The sequence below is a fragment of the Triturus cristatus genome, chromosome 1_2, assembly GCF_964204655.1.
Source record: "Triturus cristatus chromosome 1_2, aTriCri1.1, whole genome shotgun sequence".
Taxonomy (NCBI): domain Eukaryota; kingdom Metazoa; phylum Chordata; class Amphibia; order Caudata; family Salamandridae; genus Triturus; species Triturus cristatus.
In genome coordinates, this window is record NC_140580.1 from 83,816,250 (window position 1) to 83,833,745 (window position 17,496).

The window sequence follows — 17,496 nt, forward strand, 5'->3', positions numbered from 1 at the left end:
ATGAAGGGCAGCAGGGCTGGTGCAGACTGCAGGGCCTTTAAAGTTAACCCCGGAGGACTGGACTTCATCACGCCTGTGGGAGCCGGAGCTAGCCTACTCCTACAACGCCAGTGACCATCGGTCGCAGACAGTGTCACTCCACCCACCACGCTCCAAAATTAAATAAAGCAGCCAGGGTTGCTACCTACAGTTTGCTGGTGGTGGTGGGTGGCCGGGCACTGGCCTGCCTGCCTGCCTTTATTCAATAGATGGCCTAGGCCTACAGGTGGCCTAGGCCTCCTGCTGCCTGCACTCAACGTCGGGCTAATCCTCTGCCTGTGAACCCTGATAAGTAATGGCAAGGACAGGCGTGCGCGTAGGTGTGCTGAGGCTTGGCATACTGAAAAAAGATACACGCACACGCTGCCTGCAGCAGAGCACAACCCTACACCCGCAAAATCAAACTCAGCCCCCTGCCCAATCAGTGTCCCGGGCTACGGCCCGCCCATTGACAGCAACACTAAAGGGCCGCAGTCCATCCGCTGTGGCGCCGCACAGCTTAAAGCAAATTTGAAATACCTCACCATTGGAATAAGTCAAATGAGCCGGACGGACGGTCTGTGAAGTCACAGCATCTGTACTGCCGCCGTGAGTTTCACCTCCCTCAAGAGGTATGACCTAAAGGCAGCTGATGTTTTGATTTTGGCAGGAAATATGGCAAAAGACTGAATGCTCATGCCATGCTGTCTGGGGCCCCAGTGCTGCCAGGTGATTCAGCACTGGATGAAATGAGTCAATGAGATTCAGCACTGGATTTGTAACCCCACCGTTTACCCAATCCACTAATGTACACGGGGAAGGATATCAAAAGAGCCTGTTAGTCAGTAATATGAATCATGTGTGATGCGCGCAGCGGGCCACGTCTGAGCCTGCGGTAATTTCATTGTGTAAACTGTCATTCACATTGCCTACCACATGACCAATTATATAACGTAGAGTCAGAGTTGCAGAAGCGTGGTGGTGTGACGTAGACCCGGCCCTGTCAAATAGGTGCCGGTGCTAACCTTCGGCACAAATTAAGCACTGCAGAATATATAGGTAAAGGTAAAAATACAGGTTATGGTATATTTTGTATAGAATAAGTTCTATTAGATGAGGCCAGAATTAAAGTTGACCTTGATTTAGTAACTATAGTGATTAGGAAAATCTGGCATCCTAGAAGTGGAGATTACCAGTAAGTAATCAGACCAGTATGTCACATCACTACTTCATGTAAAACACTGCATAGCACAGTCAGCAACAGGACGACTCAATAAACCATGGTTTCTAACGTAAACCCCACCTGTGGGAAGCAGATGCACAAAGCCAAAGAGATATTGTACTTTTAACTTTTCATTAGCTGCCACATACACAGAATACAGGTCTCAAAATTATTTAAATATGAATTTGCAAAGGAAAATATTTCTATTTTTATTAGCTTAGCCTTTTGAGATATTATGTACTTGTAATAAAAAGGATATTGAGGGGTCTATTCACAGAGGTAAATTTGTACATGATTATATCTACACATGTAAATGTGTGCTTACACTTTGTACTATATTTACTACTTTTGGCTATTCATCATTTCCAATTGTAAATGTATTAAAAAAAAAAAAGAATTTCAAATTGCCTCCTTCTGAATTCTAGGGGGAGAATCAAAATTTATAAGTGTAAAGTTACTGCACGTACCTTTTCACAAGTAGGCTGAGATCTCTGACATTTCCTTATAGCAAAAAAAAAACGGAGCAATTTTATTTTCTCTAGTGTTTATTTCATTATAGTCTAAGGGCACTACTCTTTATTTTATTACAGAAAGTTTATTAAAATTAAGAAAAAGATTATTAATGTAAATTACTTGTCTATATTTTTTAAAATGTAGAACAACATAAAAATGCTACAGCACCATTAGTTTAGTTTTGAATTATTGAATTTAAATATATTAAAATTACTTTTTCAAGAATTAGTAAACAAAATTCCAACCTATATTAAAATGTTTGTCACTCGTTATGATGCGTTAAATATGCTAAAAGTTAGGTATAGAATTACTTTAACTGAATTAAATTATTTTTAAAACTCAAGTAACATGTATTTTTTGGATATTTATATATATCTTTTTTACATTAAATTTGTCAAAAGATATTTTATAAAGTTTAAATGTAACAGTTTTTTTGCAATAATTTCATATGATGTTTTATTTTAAGTCCTGCCTCCAAATTTGTTCATGAGAGGGTGTTGCAGTACCAATGGTTGGCCATAGGTGGTTTTAGACTTACTCCAGACCTAAGCTGGTGTACCTTTACTACTGTTTTGGTTCCTTTTTGGGTGTTGTGCAGTGCTGTTTGTGAATAGGGATGAACGGACTCTTTTGCGGGTGGATGCATGTCTGTCTCTAAACCCCTCCTATGCCCGCCCTAAACTCCTCCTTACTCTTCTCTAAACACCTCCTGTTGCAAAGTGGATTATCATTTAGAGTGGACAAAAGTGCACCTCAAACTGTAAGGCTGCCACCTGCGAACTGTAACACCGATTAAATAAAATAAACAAGTTTTCAATCCCTGGTAAAGCAGTGTGCCTTAAATTAAAGGCACTGTGTAAAGTATTATGGCAGGGCATAAACAGTAGAATAAATCTAATAAATCACAACAAAAATGCACAATTATTTTTAGAATAAAGCAAGAATGTTTTTGAGTATACTAACACTAAAAACCAAAAGCGGATGTGTGAATTTTCAAAGAAGTACAGAGACAAAGTGGCAGGAAAAATGTTAGTCTATGGGTCATAGTAGTACGGGACCCAGGTGCAATTTCAGGTTGATTCAATGGATTGCGGATCTGATACACCAAGTGGCTTAGTCCTCGTGAAAGTCTTGAAGTCAAAAAGTTAAAAATATTTCTAAGTCCCACTTCTGAAAGGGGCTTTGTCACTTTCTTGAAGAAAAAATGTTGATATTTCTCTAAGTCTCAACACACATTGGGACTTTCTCATTTCGAAGAAGAAAAATTCTCTCTGTGCCGGACTCCACTGAAACTGCAGCTTCTGCAGTGGAACCAAAGGCAGGTTACATAAACCAGGCTGGTCCCCCTAGCGCTATGGAGCTTTTGAAGCTTCTTACTGAACTTTTTCTAAGTCCAATCTCAGAAAAGGACTTAGAAATGTTTTCAGAGTTGAGGAGATCTCCACCCAGAATGAAGCCGAAATCCAATCTGAAGCTGTGGAGCTGCAAGTCGATAGTTTTTCCACCAGGTAACGTTGAAGCTCTGCAGGAAAAGTTTTTAAAAGTTCCCAAACTTTCTTCTGATGCTCAAACAACCACATGAGTATACTTCTAAGACCCGCAGGAACTAAGGAGCAAGCACATTGAGACTCTCAGGGTGTCAAGCAGAGTCCAACAGAAAAATCCAGGCACTGGGATTCTTTGCACCAATGCCTACTTCAGATTTTATATTTACCGGGACCCCAGGAATAAGCCTATGATCCTTGAAGATCTCTTTGTCCTTGGATTTCAAGTAGAAGATGATCTCCTCAGGTTCTTCTCACAGGTTACAGATGCCAACTGTAGCAGGTGCAGTCCGCCTGATATCCTTTCACACATTTAGCAGTGAGGGAAATGCTGGTAGAGTTCAACAGCCTGTGGGTGGAGGACACCCTAAGACACTCCTAGTCTGTCTATGACTAACAAAATAAATGTTTCCAGGCCCTGGCCTACCTACTTTTTTAGTTGTTTGTTGTTGTTTGCCTAACTGCAAACAGGCTCAAAATGTATCATGTCCAAGATGGCCAGAGCCTTTATTTCCTCTAAGCTTGGGCTCTGAGAGCTGTGTGTGTGTAGGGGAGTGTAATATGGAAATTACTAGCATACTCCCACATCTAACACTAAAATCCAACTTGAAGCAGACTCTGGACCCACAATAAAAATGAGACATAAGTCTAGTAAGACAAAGCAGGGTCATACAGGATACACAAGTATTGCGATCCGGGCCTGTTTGATCACTTTCAAATGTGCAAAAGATTTACAATTGCCTCCAACTGGCCTGGCATGCAGGCTTTGTCATAGATGGGCCAACAGAAGGGTGGGCATTCCCCACCCTGAATATTTTTCTGAGCCCAGATGGGTCTTCCTTGCCCATTCAAGTCAACCTATCAAACAAAGTGGGCTACTGTTTGGTTCCTGGAGGGAATTTCACGCCTCATTATAGACAGGGCTGCTGACTAAAGCGATTTAGCCTTTAGTTAAAGTTTGAGTTCCTAACTAGTTACAAATAAATCTCTCTTACCAATGAATTTGAGTTTTAAAAGCAGTTAGTTCAGTTCAGTTCAAAACAAAGTTTATTTAGGCCAGCTGGTCCTCAAACATTTAAAGCCACATTAATATAAATCCTAAAATCACAATTCATTAATTAATACATCATATAATTCATAAAGTAAGAACATTTGTCCTTCCGTCACTTCATATGACATTCGCCACATTAAAAATGGCAGAGCAAACATTTCAGTTCTATTCACATTTAAAGATTTCTTTAACTTTCTGAATTAACTTCCCCATGGCACAGGCTATATCTAAATTACTCATTTATGTTAAAAGCTCTACTGCTTGGACCCTAGTGTTAATACCATACTTCATAAAAATCGGACGTAGGCACTCTTTCCGTATCTCTAAAACCTTCTGACAATCAAATAATAAATGTAAAATATCACATGTTGTTCCCAGAATACAGGCACAGTTTCCCTTACTATCGATCATAGTTCTTTTTACCCCGTTGTTGGCATAGCAAGGGTTGACACCAATTCTTAGCCTTAATAATTCTCTTCTTATCCTACGACAGGGTAACCTTTCGATATAAGGGAAGTGTTCATTTTGCCACGAAGCAGCCATAAAACGTACAGATTTTTTCCCCAACAGGTAATCTTAGTCCTGGGCTTGAGAAATTTCTTTCCCCAGGGCTCTAAGTTCCCTCTTATCAACCTCAATTTGAAGAGTCAGGGGGCACAACTTAAGCTTCATCATTGTACAGGGGGAACAACCTTTACAACGCAACTGTTACAACGCACTACACTTACAACGCATTTTTTACAACGCATAATCCATTACAACGCACTACACTTACAACGCATGACATTACAACGCATTTTTAAAAAATACCTTTACAACGCATACCATTACAACGCCTACCATTACAACGCATAATATTACACTACACTATCCAACACTTACCCTACTGTTGCACCCCCTGGAGTTAGAATAGTAATTTTTACCCCTATACTATCCAACACTTACCCTACTGTTGCACCCCCTGGAGTTAGAATAGTAATTTTTACCCCTATACTATCCAACACTTACCCTACTGTTGCACCCCCTGGAGTTAGAATAGTAATTTTTACCCCTATACTATCCAACACTTACCCTACTGTTGCACCCCCTGGAGTTAGAATAGTAATTTTTACCCCTATACTATCCAACACTTACCCTACTGTTGCACCCCCTGGAGTTAGAATAGCAATTTTTACCCCTATACTATCCAACACTTACCCTACTGTTGCACCCCCTGGAGTTAGAATAGCAATTTTTACCCCTATTCTATCCAACACTTACCCTACTGTTGCACCCCCTGGAGTTAGAATAGTAATTTTTACCCCTATACTATCCAACACTTACCCTACTGTTGCACCCCCTGGAGTTAGAATAGTAATTTTTACCCCTATACTATCCAACACTTACCCTACTGTTGCACCCCCTGGAGTTAGAATAGTAATTTTTACCCCTATACTATCCAACATTTACCCTACTGTTGCACCCCCTGGAGTTAGAAAAGTAATTTTTACCCCTATACTATCTAATACTTACCTTAAATGCAATTAAATATTATGCGTTGTAATGGTATGCGTTGTAATGGTAGTTTTTAAAAATGCGTTGTAGTGTCATGCGTTGTAAGTGTAGTGCGTTGTAATGGATTATGCGTTGTAAAAAATGCGTTGTAAGTGCACGCGTTGTAAAAGTGTGCGTTGTAACGTCATACATCCTTGTACAGGCTTCAATAATCTTTTCTGTTGTCCCTTTTGCCCACGTCAACTCACTCTTCACTATCCCATTTCTGCACCATTGCGAGATTTATATTTTTCTCCTGTTTCCCGGCGCTGCCAGAATCTTAATAAGGCCATACAAGCCGTTATACTCCATGAGGTGATACCTAATTCTCATCTCACTGCCTGCACCATTGAGGATTTAGGCAATGAAAATAAATTTTTCAGAGTTTTTCCCTCCTCAACGTCCCATCCGTTTTTACCACTCAGATATAGCAGTTCAGCTCCATATAGTAATTGTGGAGGTACCATGGCTGTATAGGCTTTTAAAACCGGTCTAGCTGACTTTTCACCATATACACCATTGAATTTTTTTAATCCACTAACCGTATCTGATGATCTCAATTTTAATGCATTGAGGTGAGTATGCCAGTTCAGACTTTTCTTGAACCACCTCCCCATGTACCTATATTCATCTACCTTTTCTAGCTTCGTGGAGCCCAAAAACCAGTTAAACCTTATTTTCCTTCTACCAAAGCTTAACATCTTTGTCTTTTCCATGTTGACTACAAGTTTTATAGGCCGCAGTATTTGTTAAACCTGTTCAGCTTTCTTTGCAGGCCGATCTCTGTTTGATCTATTATTACAAGATCATCCGCATATAGTAAACATGAAATATGTTTCCCATCAAACTTTGGGCTTACCCCCCATTCATTACCCAAAGCTGAGGGTAAGTCTGCAATAAATAAGGAAAAGAGCAAGGGGGCCAATATGCACCCCTGTCTCAGCCCATTCCCAATTTGAATTTTCTGTGATAGACTACCCTCTACGTCCAAAATTATCTGAGCCCAGTTATCGGAATATAATACTTGAATTAGCCTTAGCAGATCAATTGGGATACTTTGCCCAGTCAACGTCTTCCACAACGACTCACGGTCCACTAAGTCCACAAAGCAGCAGAACAGGCTTCCTCTCTGCTCAATTGATTTCCGCGCTATGGCCCAAAGCGCAAAACAGTGGTCGACCATTGTGTGCCCCTCTTTAAACCCCCCCTGTTACGGGGGCACAACCTGATTTACTTCTGCCCAGTTCTTCAACCTCTCCAAGATTACTTTTGCGAAAACATTTTCTCCTACATCTAGGAGGTTAATTAATCTGTAATTCTTTGGGGCTTTTGTGTCTCCTTTTTTGTGGATAGGTCTTATGATTGCGCCTTGACAGTTTTCTGGTATAATACCTGTGTTAAGTATCCTCTGGAACTTTTTGAAAAAAAAACTCTGCCCACCGCTCTGGCCTATTTTCTATAATCACAGCCGAACGATTATCTGGGCCCACGGCCCGGGTCAGGGTGAAGTTAGATATCATTTTTCTAATATTATTGGGAGTAAAGTATTCCTTAATTTCCTCCCTCACTCCTGACCATGATTTTAGTCTTAGTTTCTCTATTATTGGCCACTTTCCATAAATTTCCCCCAGGTAACTCACCCAATCATCTTCGGGTACAGCACAATTCATAGACCCTGGAGTTTTACCAGAACTTTCTTGCACCAATTTCCAAAAACCTTTCAAATCTTTAGACTATATTGTGGCTAACAATCTTGCCCAACAACTCTCTTTATAGATTCTTCTTTTATTCCTGATAATCATTTTGTATTTTATCCTTAATTTCTGAAGGGTATCAAACAATTCTGCATTATACTTTGCCTTAAGTCTTCTTTCCCTTTGTCTAATACTTGCTTTTACTTTGGGACATTCTTTGTCAAACCATGTCCGATCCTTGCTTTGGGTTCTATATTTACTAATTTTAATTTTCACCCTTAAGCATTCCACCAGTTGTTTGATTGTGTTTTCATGCCAGTCATTGTCATTCATAATCAGAGTATTTAGTATTTTCTAGTGAGTTGGTCTGTTGTACTGCGCCTAGTTTTTCAATGTGTTCCTCTGATATACGAGTTGTAAGCCGTCTAGGATAGTCCACATGTACCTGAAGTACTGTGTCTCTTTGTCTTTCCCTTATTTCACAGAGCTCAGTCTTCAGGGGAAAGTGGTCACTTCCTTCCATTCTTACCACCTTAAAACTCTTAATTAATTCAAAGTTCCAAGCATGTATAAACACATAATCAATACGGCAGAGGTCCTGACATATCTTGAATGTACGCTTTGCTGGTTGATCTGCGTCCATTCTCCCATTGACACATACTAAACCCATCGAGCCCAACATTTGTCCTAGAGCCATATCCTGTGCCGACCTTTCCCCCCTTCGGAAACGCAGCATCCTTTATATTGTAGGAGGTCAACAATTCTTTAAACCATGGGTCAATCCTACAGGGATCTAGTTTGTGATTGAAGTCACCTATAACTACATCTTTCTAATAATTTTCTGTTAAAATTAACATATCTTCTTTTAGATTTTCCAGTTCTACCTTGTATTCATTCTCTTTCCCCTTCTGTATATATACATTAACAATAACTATTCCTTCATATCGTGAGACGGGGTTCAGCAATAGCACTCTGCATGCTAATGTCCATTTACATTTTACTTTCACAGGTTCCACCCTCCTTGCAATGTTTTGTGACAGTTGCCCTCCTGGAGGTCTACCAAAGAGTTTCTTATTCTCTGTTTTCGTCTGTTGGGCTAATCCTTCGATTGCTAGTGTTTCTAGGGTTTTGTCGCACAGCCAGGTCTCCTGCAGGCACACAATCCTATTGCTCTCAACGGCATCTTTAAAGCTTTCCTGTCCAATATTCTTTTGTATCCATTTATGTTCCAGGATAATATGGCCAGGCTGTGCGACGTCCCTTGCTCCTAATCGATCTCACTTAGACACCCATCTTCCTCCTATCCTGGGGATGCTAGGGCTCTATACCTATTTCCAGTTAGTATGTCTTCATCACCTCTCTCTATTTCCATTCCTCTTATGGTAATTGCAAGTTCTTCCTTTTTATCCCAGCTAGCACCATTCAGCTTTACCTGTCTTTATCCCAACCCTGCATGAATTATGAGGAATGGCATCCCATGCTTATTATACTCCAGCATTTCTACCCTTTTTACCAGTCTGATACCTTCTTTTTGCAACTCATGTTCTGCTTTTACTAATGCTGATTTTACTAACCCGGAGTAAAGGAGAACATTAGTTACTTCGCTCCCTTTACAGTTTACCGTAAACACTACTTCTCTTAGATCCTCTGTGCCAATGTTCCATAGACTTGCACATTTGGATAAGGAAAAATGGAGTTGTGATCGATTTAATGGGTTTAATCTCCTCAGTTTTTTCTCACCTTTGCCCTGGCTCAAAGAATACCCGCAGGTCCTGTCTACATTTTGCCACATAGTTCTGTGGGCCCTACTTTGGTTCGACCTCCCTTCTTCCTAGGAGTTCTGATTCTATACCTTTCTCCATTTGGCCTCTAAGGCTGGCAGATCCTCCTTTCCATATTACCCACTTCTTTCTCCCCCTGATTTTTTCTAGTACTATTTTTCCTATTTTTTTACTCCTCTCCCCCTCTTCTGAATTACTGATATATATTCCTTTTACCGGGATATTTTTCTTTTCCAAGGGTAATATCATGTTCTTTATTAGGCACTTTTGCTCTTTTTCTACCCTCCATCTCCCCTGCTGCCTTGAAGTTTGACCTTTTCTGGGGATATTTTTCCACCTCCTTGGACGTGGGATACACTGTTTAATGCTCCTCCTTTCCTCCATCTCTTTATAATCATCGGGCATTGAGATATGAATACACTGTGCTCCTCCTTCTGTATTGGGGTAGTCCACATCACGTCTTCCTCCCGGATCACTACCCCACCTTGATGATCCCCAACTGGCCGAGATATGGAGGGTATAAGGTCTTTAATTTGTTTCAACTCCCCTATCATGGTTTTAAACTGCTCCTTTTGGGTTTTAAGAATTTCATTATTCATCAATGATACCTCTAACAGGCCTTGCAATGTTTTTTGTAGGATTAACATTACGTCTAACATAGAGGCACTTGAGGTTCCAGTAACCTCCAGACTGTGCATGTATGGCCTGAAAAAATCAATTTTTATGTCCTGCAAAATGTCTGCCCCTTCCTTCTCGTCCAAATGTTCCTTTGAATGATTATTTTGCCCCTTGCTCTGGACCTCACCACTTATGTCTGCCTCTTCATCCTCTCCCTCAGTATCATAATCAATCGAGGGGGAAGAGAGTCTAGGTGATAAACAGCCTAGGGTCAAGGGATATCCCAGAAATGTTAAAGTGGGTTTGATTTGGAGAGTCTACTACCAGGGAGACCAAGTTGTCGGATGTCAGCTGGTTCTCGCCAGCTCTCAGTTCTTTTTCTGGCAATTCTTTCCCTTTAAAGTGTTTCCCAAGAAAGTCTTTAATTGAATTTGAGGCTGTGGTCCCTCCTTTCCCCCCCCCTAACTTGGCTCTACGGGGAATTGTGTTCAAGCTTTGGGTATTCCTTTGTATTGTTTTTTTGCGACCCATAGTGCCTTCTTGATCGCCTTTTACTTTTCCTTTCTCATTCAGGCCTGTATCCATCTCCTCTGCCCCATTTTCTTTGTTGTGGGTTTTTTTAGAGTTTTTTTTTAACCCTTTCCATGTTTTTGCTTTCCCCAAAGCCATCTCCTTTTTAGTTCTTTCTCTCTTTCCTTTACTGCGGGTATCCTCCCTGCTGCTCCCTTGATTTCCCTTGGCTCAGCAGCAGAGCTCGTCCGGGAGTCTTTTTTTTCTTCCAGCCTGAGCTCCTTCTCCCAACCTTGGGCTCTTTCCCTTTTTCACTGCAAGTCCATCTGCCACCACCCTCCCCTTTACTTACCTCTGCTCCTCGACCACACACACTGTCCGCTCTACTCTGCTGCTTTTCCAGAAATCACACAGAGTTCCGCTATCCCAGCGCTTGAGTTTGCACCTTTTTCTTCCCAAGTCGGGAGCCAGAGGGGGTCCAAGCACGATCTCAGCTTTTGGGACCAACGGGGCCCCCCGGGGGCCGGGCCCACCCTTCAGCTATACTCCGTTTGATACCGGCTTCCTGAATCTCCCAGCACCAAGGCACCAAGGCACCGCTGTAATTATTCGAAGCGCCACATCTTGGCGTTCTTCGCGGCGTTCTCGCAGAACCCGCGCTCGCAATCTGCCGCAATCTGCCGCGATCTGCCTTGCTCACCCCATTTCCTGCTGTGCACATGAGTGTGCAGAGCGCAGAGCGTAGAGCGTAGAGCTGCTGAGGGCGGTGTGTGGCCGGGGACAGTCAGCCTCCTGCAATCGTCACTGTCAGAGAAGTTTGAAAGCTGCAACTCCGGTTCGGAGTTAGGGAAATTTGGGAAGAGATCTCCGCATGTAAAAGACAGAAGAGGCAGAGACAGGCACCTCAAAGTGTATGTTAATGCCACTGTTTTTATCTCATTTATACAGGTGTAATGATTGGCCCACTTCCAATGGCATATTCATAGATGGACCCGAGTCAAAGAGGTGCGCATTCTTATGCAGATGCCTCATTTTTGTTAATTGTTCACGGACCCCTTCTTGACTTGATCAATCTGTAATCATGTGCTATTATTGGCATGCGTCTCTACTAGTTTTTATTGATTTTGTGAGCAACATTATTAGTAATACACCACTCGCTTGACTGAGTGATACAAAATAGGACTACATGCTGCTTTTGGGGGGGGGGGCTTGAATGTCCACGTCCGTTCTGATGTCTTCATCATAGAAGTAAGTAAACAGAGAGCGCTGTAGGAATAGATTCCAGGTATGCAGATGGGCTGAAATTCTCAGCCAATAGGCCCCCTTTCATCCAATCATCCGCATTACATCCCCTCACTGTGCCCATCAATCTAACTACCAGGCCGTGCAAGAACGGAGACAGTTCCTCTAAAATGACTTCTGTCTGTATTTTGATGTGGTAAAGGTTAACCATTACAATAATCAGCAAGGCAAAGGTCCTGGAACCTGTCCCTTCTATACCTACTTTACTTCAGATATGACCACCTTGATGCAGAAGTTCTTCTTTGCGACGATCTGCCACCTGCACCATGCATTGCTGGGGTAAGGACCTGCAAAACTTGGGCTGGAAAAATTTCCATAGGGCTGAGACAGAAGAAAGTCACAAAAGCCATCTGTAAGAAAAGGAGGAAACATAGATGTATTAGCAGAGTAAAGGCCTTCTTCTTTCATTAGAACTGGCCCTACAGAGACAACGCAGACACATGGAATAAAAAAAGAACTCACAAGGACAATCCCACTGCCCTCAAACTTAAAATACCAGGTTGGGGCTTTTAATTGTAGTATGATGTTGGTGTTAACCCTGGGGTTCTCTAACGAATCATCACGGGGCAGTGCAATGTTGCCAAACTTGCAGATCCCTCTGCCCCGTTAGGAGGTGATAGAACCCCAGGGTTTCCACCAACAGAACCACAGCCCACTCCACCAGTGAAAGCCCTTTTCCTAATGGTCCACCTGCCTCTGAACTGCAAAGGCAGTGATGATCACCTTGCCCTATTTGGGCAAGGAGACAATCACTAGATTTCCATGCTTTGCATATAAGGCAGAGGTGTCTCGGGCAGGGAAATTGATCAATGGTCCCCACGTGGTGGGAAAAAACTCCCTGTGTGTCAGCACCATTGATAATTTGTTTTTCAAGTGACTACCTATGTAGAGGGGAAACGGATATTGATGGCTCAATCTACTGATCCAACCATGGGAGAATTATTTATTTGCAAAAAATATAAAAATTGATACTGAAGGGAGTAGTGATTTGGATACTAATTAGGGGCAAGTGGAGCATGACAGTTCATCCAAGGAAGAAATGACAGGAAAAGGGGCAGTGGACTTAATTCTTTTGATGGACACTATGACAGACGAATCACTGCTGGAACGTTGAAGATTGCCGAAACCACACAACTGCAAATACATGCATTTGTAGAACATGCACATGAAGATACATTTTCCATTTCTTTGTGTACATTTTGATTCATTTTATAAGAAATTAAAAAATAGTCACCAAAATTACAAGAAGAAACAAGAGCCCAAAAGCAACCATGGTGTATTGCAACAGTGATTTAGAGCTCGGTTAGAGGTGATTGCAGCACTGCATATTATATTGTATTACATTAAATCACGGTTTGAATTAATTGAGATATGTAATAATTGGTCTCAATTTCTATTACAAAGATAGTAAACAAAATTTCCCACTGACCATTGTTTATTCAGAGTAAACATGCAAGGGTGGATTGGGTTGTAGCAATTTATGACACCTAAAGGTCTGAGGAAAGGATGCCGGCTGTAACCACTTCTCTTTGTTACACCCTTAGATCCACCATCAGCACGTCTTAACCAAATGCAAATGTAAACAGTGGCAGATGAGGAGGAGGCCATGCTCTGTACTTTTGGCTTTCATCTGCCATCTTAGATTTGGCAGTGTGGCGCTATTGATTTAATCCTCTTTAAATGTGGTGGGATCTGAAGTGATATATCATTCTGCCAAAAAGGTTTACTACACGGATTAACTATTTTCTAAAGACACTTGTGATAGAAGAATGTATAGGCATGAGCAATATATTATAAAGACAAAAAACACACTAAACAATACAAACTTCCTCTTTACTTATTATACAATGATTAAAACTTGTTTTCTGGGTATTGCAGCAGTCAGACTTTTCTGAGCTGTACCGGTGGTAAGTAGTGTCCTTAACTACTAGTGTCCCAAGCCTCAAGCACCATTGCATTCCAAATGGAGAAAAAAAGTACTCCCTTTCAAGGCTTTAATCTCATAGGGAGTGAGTGCAAGCAGTAAGGACCTGATCAATGAGATAGTACAGGGTTTTTATAATCAGATAATACATAAAGAAATACTTACAGTTGATCAACCCATCCTTTTCAAGATGGCGTCTACATTAAAGAAATAGTCCCTGACAGATGCTGAAAACCATGCTCTTCATGCATTGCTATGGAATCACTGCTTAGTAAGCAGAATAATGCAACGCACATTCAGTAGTTTCAAGTGAAAGAGAAAGACTCCTCTGAACTAACCCAAGATGTGAATGGCACTGTCTCAAACTAACAACTGAAAGCGGATGATCTAAAGCCAAACACTGAAGGGGGCTGGCCCTAAGCACACCTTCTGTATAGTATTTATAAGAAGGTTAACAGCTAGCAAAGCCTCGCAAGTAAGACTTTAAAATACAGATAGTTAATCCTTTATTAGAAATAGTTTGTTTTAGCTCTTGGGCCTCGGTTGTCGTTTATTTTAAGCTATGCTTTTGATACGTAATCTCAGCGCATTACGGCTCCATTCAACATCAAACTTGAAAATTGGTGAATATACAGATTTTCCAAGGAGCTGTATTATTTGTCCTTTTTTTATTGAAATGTATGTTTCTTTAAATTTCAAATTCCATTAAAATAATTCAAACAAAAAAAATCAAATGTGGTGGTGTGTGCCTTAATCCTACTGTGATTGAATCATAGTAAGGCCTTCATTCTAGGAACAACAAGGCCTCCGCAGCAGATGCAGGATTTACAGGGCTTGGTCACTAAGGCAGCCACCAGTGTTAATATGTATGTATGTTTATATCAATAGCGGTCCGTGGAGGGAGTTCGGTGGGGCAGTGAGGCGGGGCGGGGAGGGGCAGGGTGGGGAAATGTAAACACCGGAATATGGATGAACGGAGGTAAGTACACATTTAAATAAATAAAACGAATTTCGTTGCGCAGGCTGCATCGCATTTTGCGATGCAGTGTGCGCAAAGGAATTTGTTTTATTTATTTAAATGTGTACTTACCTCCGTTTATCCATATTCCGGTGTTTACATTTCCCCACCCTGCCCCGCCTCACTGCCCCACCGAACTCCTTCCACGGACCGCTACTGGTTTATATGTATGTGGTATTTGTACAGTGCAAACCTAACAGGGAGGCAACAGAAGGCTGTACAGTCAAAGGAAAAGATACAATCACAGTGAGAGGTTAAAGAGTTAGTAAGATACGTAGATTGGAAATGGACTGCTACTTTGTCCCTACATAGTGTTCCTAAGGAGGAGTATCGTCAGCTCTTTCCTAAATTGGAGCAGGGTTGGGTCAGTCCTGATGAATACAGGGTTGTTGTTCTAGATCCCGCGTAAGCCGGGGAAGCCCTGTTGCCTTGTTTTCTCTTCTTATTTCTTCTTCTCAAGTCTGATGGTGTCCTGGCTGCAGGTTTGTCGAGTGCCACCAGAGCTGGTGAGCTTGTCAGCTAGATTGTTGGGGATGCCATTCTTTAGCTTTCACTCAATCTCTGCAGGCCTCAAATCCTTGCACTAGTGTCCTGAGGAAGCCATGACATTTCTCTTGTGAATTTGTAAAATTATTGCAGTGGCTATTTATATTAGACGGGGGACGTAAGAGAACGCCAAAGTTAGAAGAGCCAGTTGTGTTCAGTAGAAAGCACAGAAGCCTGAGCTCTTTGTTCTACTTGTTGCTCCCAACAACAAGACCTTCTCTATGGCATTAATTTTGGCTCCCCACCCCACTGTACTTGTGCTCACAGCATCCGCGGCCGAGAGAGTACGGCCCTGGCCAGAGAGTTACCTGAAGATCAAAGACGTAGCTCATCCCAAGTACTCCCGCTCCCAGTGACTGTGGATGGACAGGAGATTCGTAGACAAGACACAGCTGATCCACCCTGTACTAAAGCTTCTTCTGTGCCTCTGCTGAGGTTCCGTAAGAATCGTAACGACATTTTTGATATGTTCGAATATGGACGAGTTTGGTATCTACGAACCGCAAATGACGAGTTTAGTGGGTGTACGCGTTTTCGCTACGTTACCATGTATGGTTCGTCTTATTTGTGGGTATGTCCATCTGAACCCTCGGGTTCCATTTTAGATACGGCGTCCATTTTGTCTCTTGCCTTCAAGTAGCCAGCGAACGGACACTGTCCGCTTCGTGACCCTGGGATTCTCAAGCTTTCGTGGAGGACACATGTTCCTTTGAAGGTGTTTTTATGATGAGGGGGATGACACGGCAAGGGCAGATGGCCCCGCTCGTGGCTCATCTTCCCGTGCTGGTCTATTGTTTCAGTCGCGCATACATTAGGCACGAGTTCTTTGATCCTGCAATCAAGTTTCCGATATTGCTCTCTACACTGTTTTCTAAACTGTTATGCATCCTTGTCTTTTCCTTTGCATCTGTTTCTGTCCCTTCCTCTAATTCGTTACGGTCAGAATGGAATGTGCTTAATGTGCTTTTACAGTTGGGAACCGGCAATGCTGCTGTAATTATGTTTCGGGTTTCTGAAAAGATGAATGCGACCTTTTTGAAGTTTACTGTGAGAACTGAGTTGTAACCTTTTGTCCGCCATGTTGTGCAATGACCAAAATGTGTATAAAAGGAGCGATCCACTTGTGCAATTTGAAGCAGTCTCTCAGAAACTACACGCTGTGTACTTCTTGCGATTTCTGTATCCCTGCAGTAAATAAATGCTGATCTTTGACGCCGCAGGAAGTGTCCCGTGTCTCTGTGTTTTGTACGCCGGAGCAGGTAACCCACGAAGGTGTTGTCCCCTGGCACCGCTGGGCCTTAGAATAGCCCAGTCCTTCAGTTGGCACCCAACGTGGGGCGACATCAGCGGTACCGGTCCAAAGCCCGACGATCGTGAGGAACTTCGTGTGAAATCTCCGAGGGAAGGTGCACCCCGCTTCATCGATCCAGTTGTCGAAATAAGTGGCCCGAAGACTTTTCACGCGAAGATTCCCGCCTCCTGACGGCTGCGACGGACTGATGCCCTTACTGTCGACCTGTTTTGGCGCCTGGCGTAGTCCTTTGTACGGCGAGACGATAGACGGGCCTTCCTGGTGACGCCATTGCTCTTTCAGTTAAGTATTTGTGGGTCGCTCCCAGAGTAGACTTGGTTGTTTGCATGGTTCCATTGCATTTGTGGTTCTTAGTCGTTGGTTCTTAGTTGTTGGGTTTTATTTGACAATTGCAATTGCCAAAACCCGAGGGTCTTGCATTTTTGCGAGGACATCGTAATTCGATAGCCCTTGAAGTTTGTAAACTCGGTTAGTGTGCACGATGCCTGGCCGTAGTACTTTGTTGGGTTTCCTTACATGTTGCAGCACGGATTCCCGACTGGAGGATTCATGTCCGATACCTCCCGTTGGAACTCCAATTTGTGAACTCTATAGTCGCCATGGAGTAGGTCCTATCGTATATAATGAATGTTGGATTCGATACACTAAAAAAGATGGTGTTCTTAGTTGGCCACCTCATGGTAGTTTCGAAACTGCAATATTGAATAATCTTGAAACTAAATTATTTAAAAAGAAGGCTAGGCCGGCCATGTTTGATTCCTTTCGGTTATGGCGTAAAGAGGCCAGGCAGAAAGAAATTAAACAGTCTAAGAAAAATAAGAGAGAAGGTGTTATTGCGGTAATGCTAAATGCTGAACAGTATCAGCGAGACAAGGATGAGAAGGAGCAGGAAGTTTCTGCTAGATTGCAT

General features: G+C 42.2%; 1 protein-coding gene across 4 annotated transcripts in view; it reads right to left on the reverse strand.

Annotated features, from left to right (window-relative positions):
• Window positions 1–17,496, reverse strand: part of LOC146866845 (scavenger receptor cysteine-rich domain-containing protein DMBT1-like) — a 398,665-nt gene that overhangs the window by 98,430 nt on the left and 282,739 nt on the right. For all 4 annotated transcript variants that reach the window (XM_085602310.1, XM_085602301.1, XM_085602292.1 and 1 more), the window contains one exon: window positions 11,989–12,136. In XM_085602310.1, the coding sequence (XP_085458436.1) occupies window positions 11,989–12,136 (148 nt within the window). The remainder of the gene's footprint in view (window positions 1–11,988; window positions 12,137–17,496) is intronic.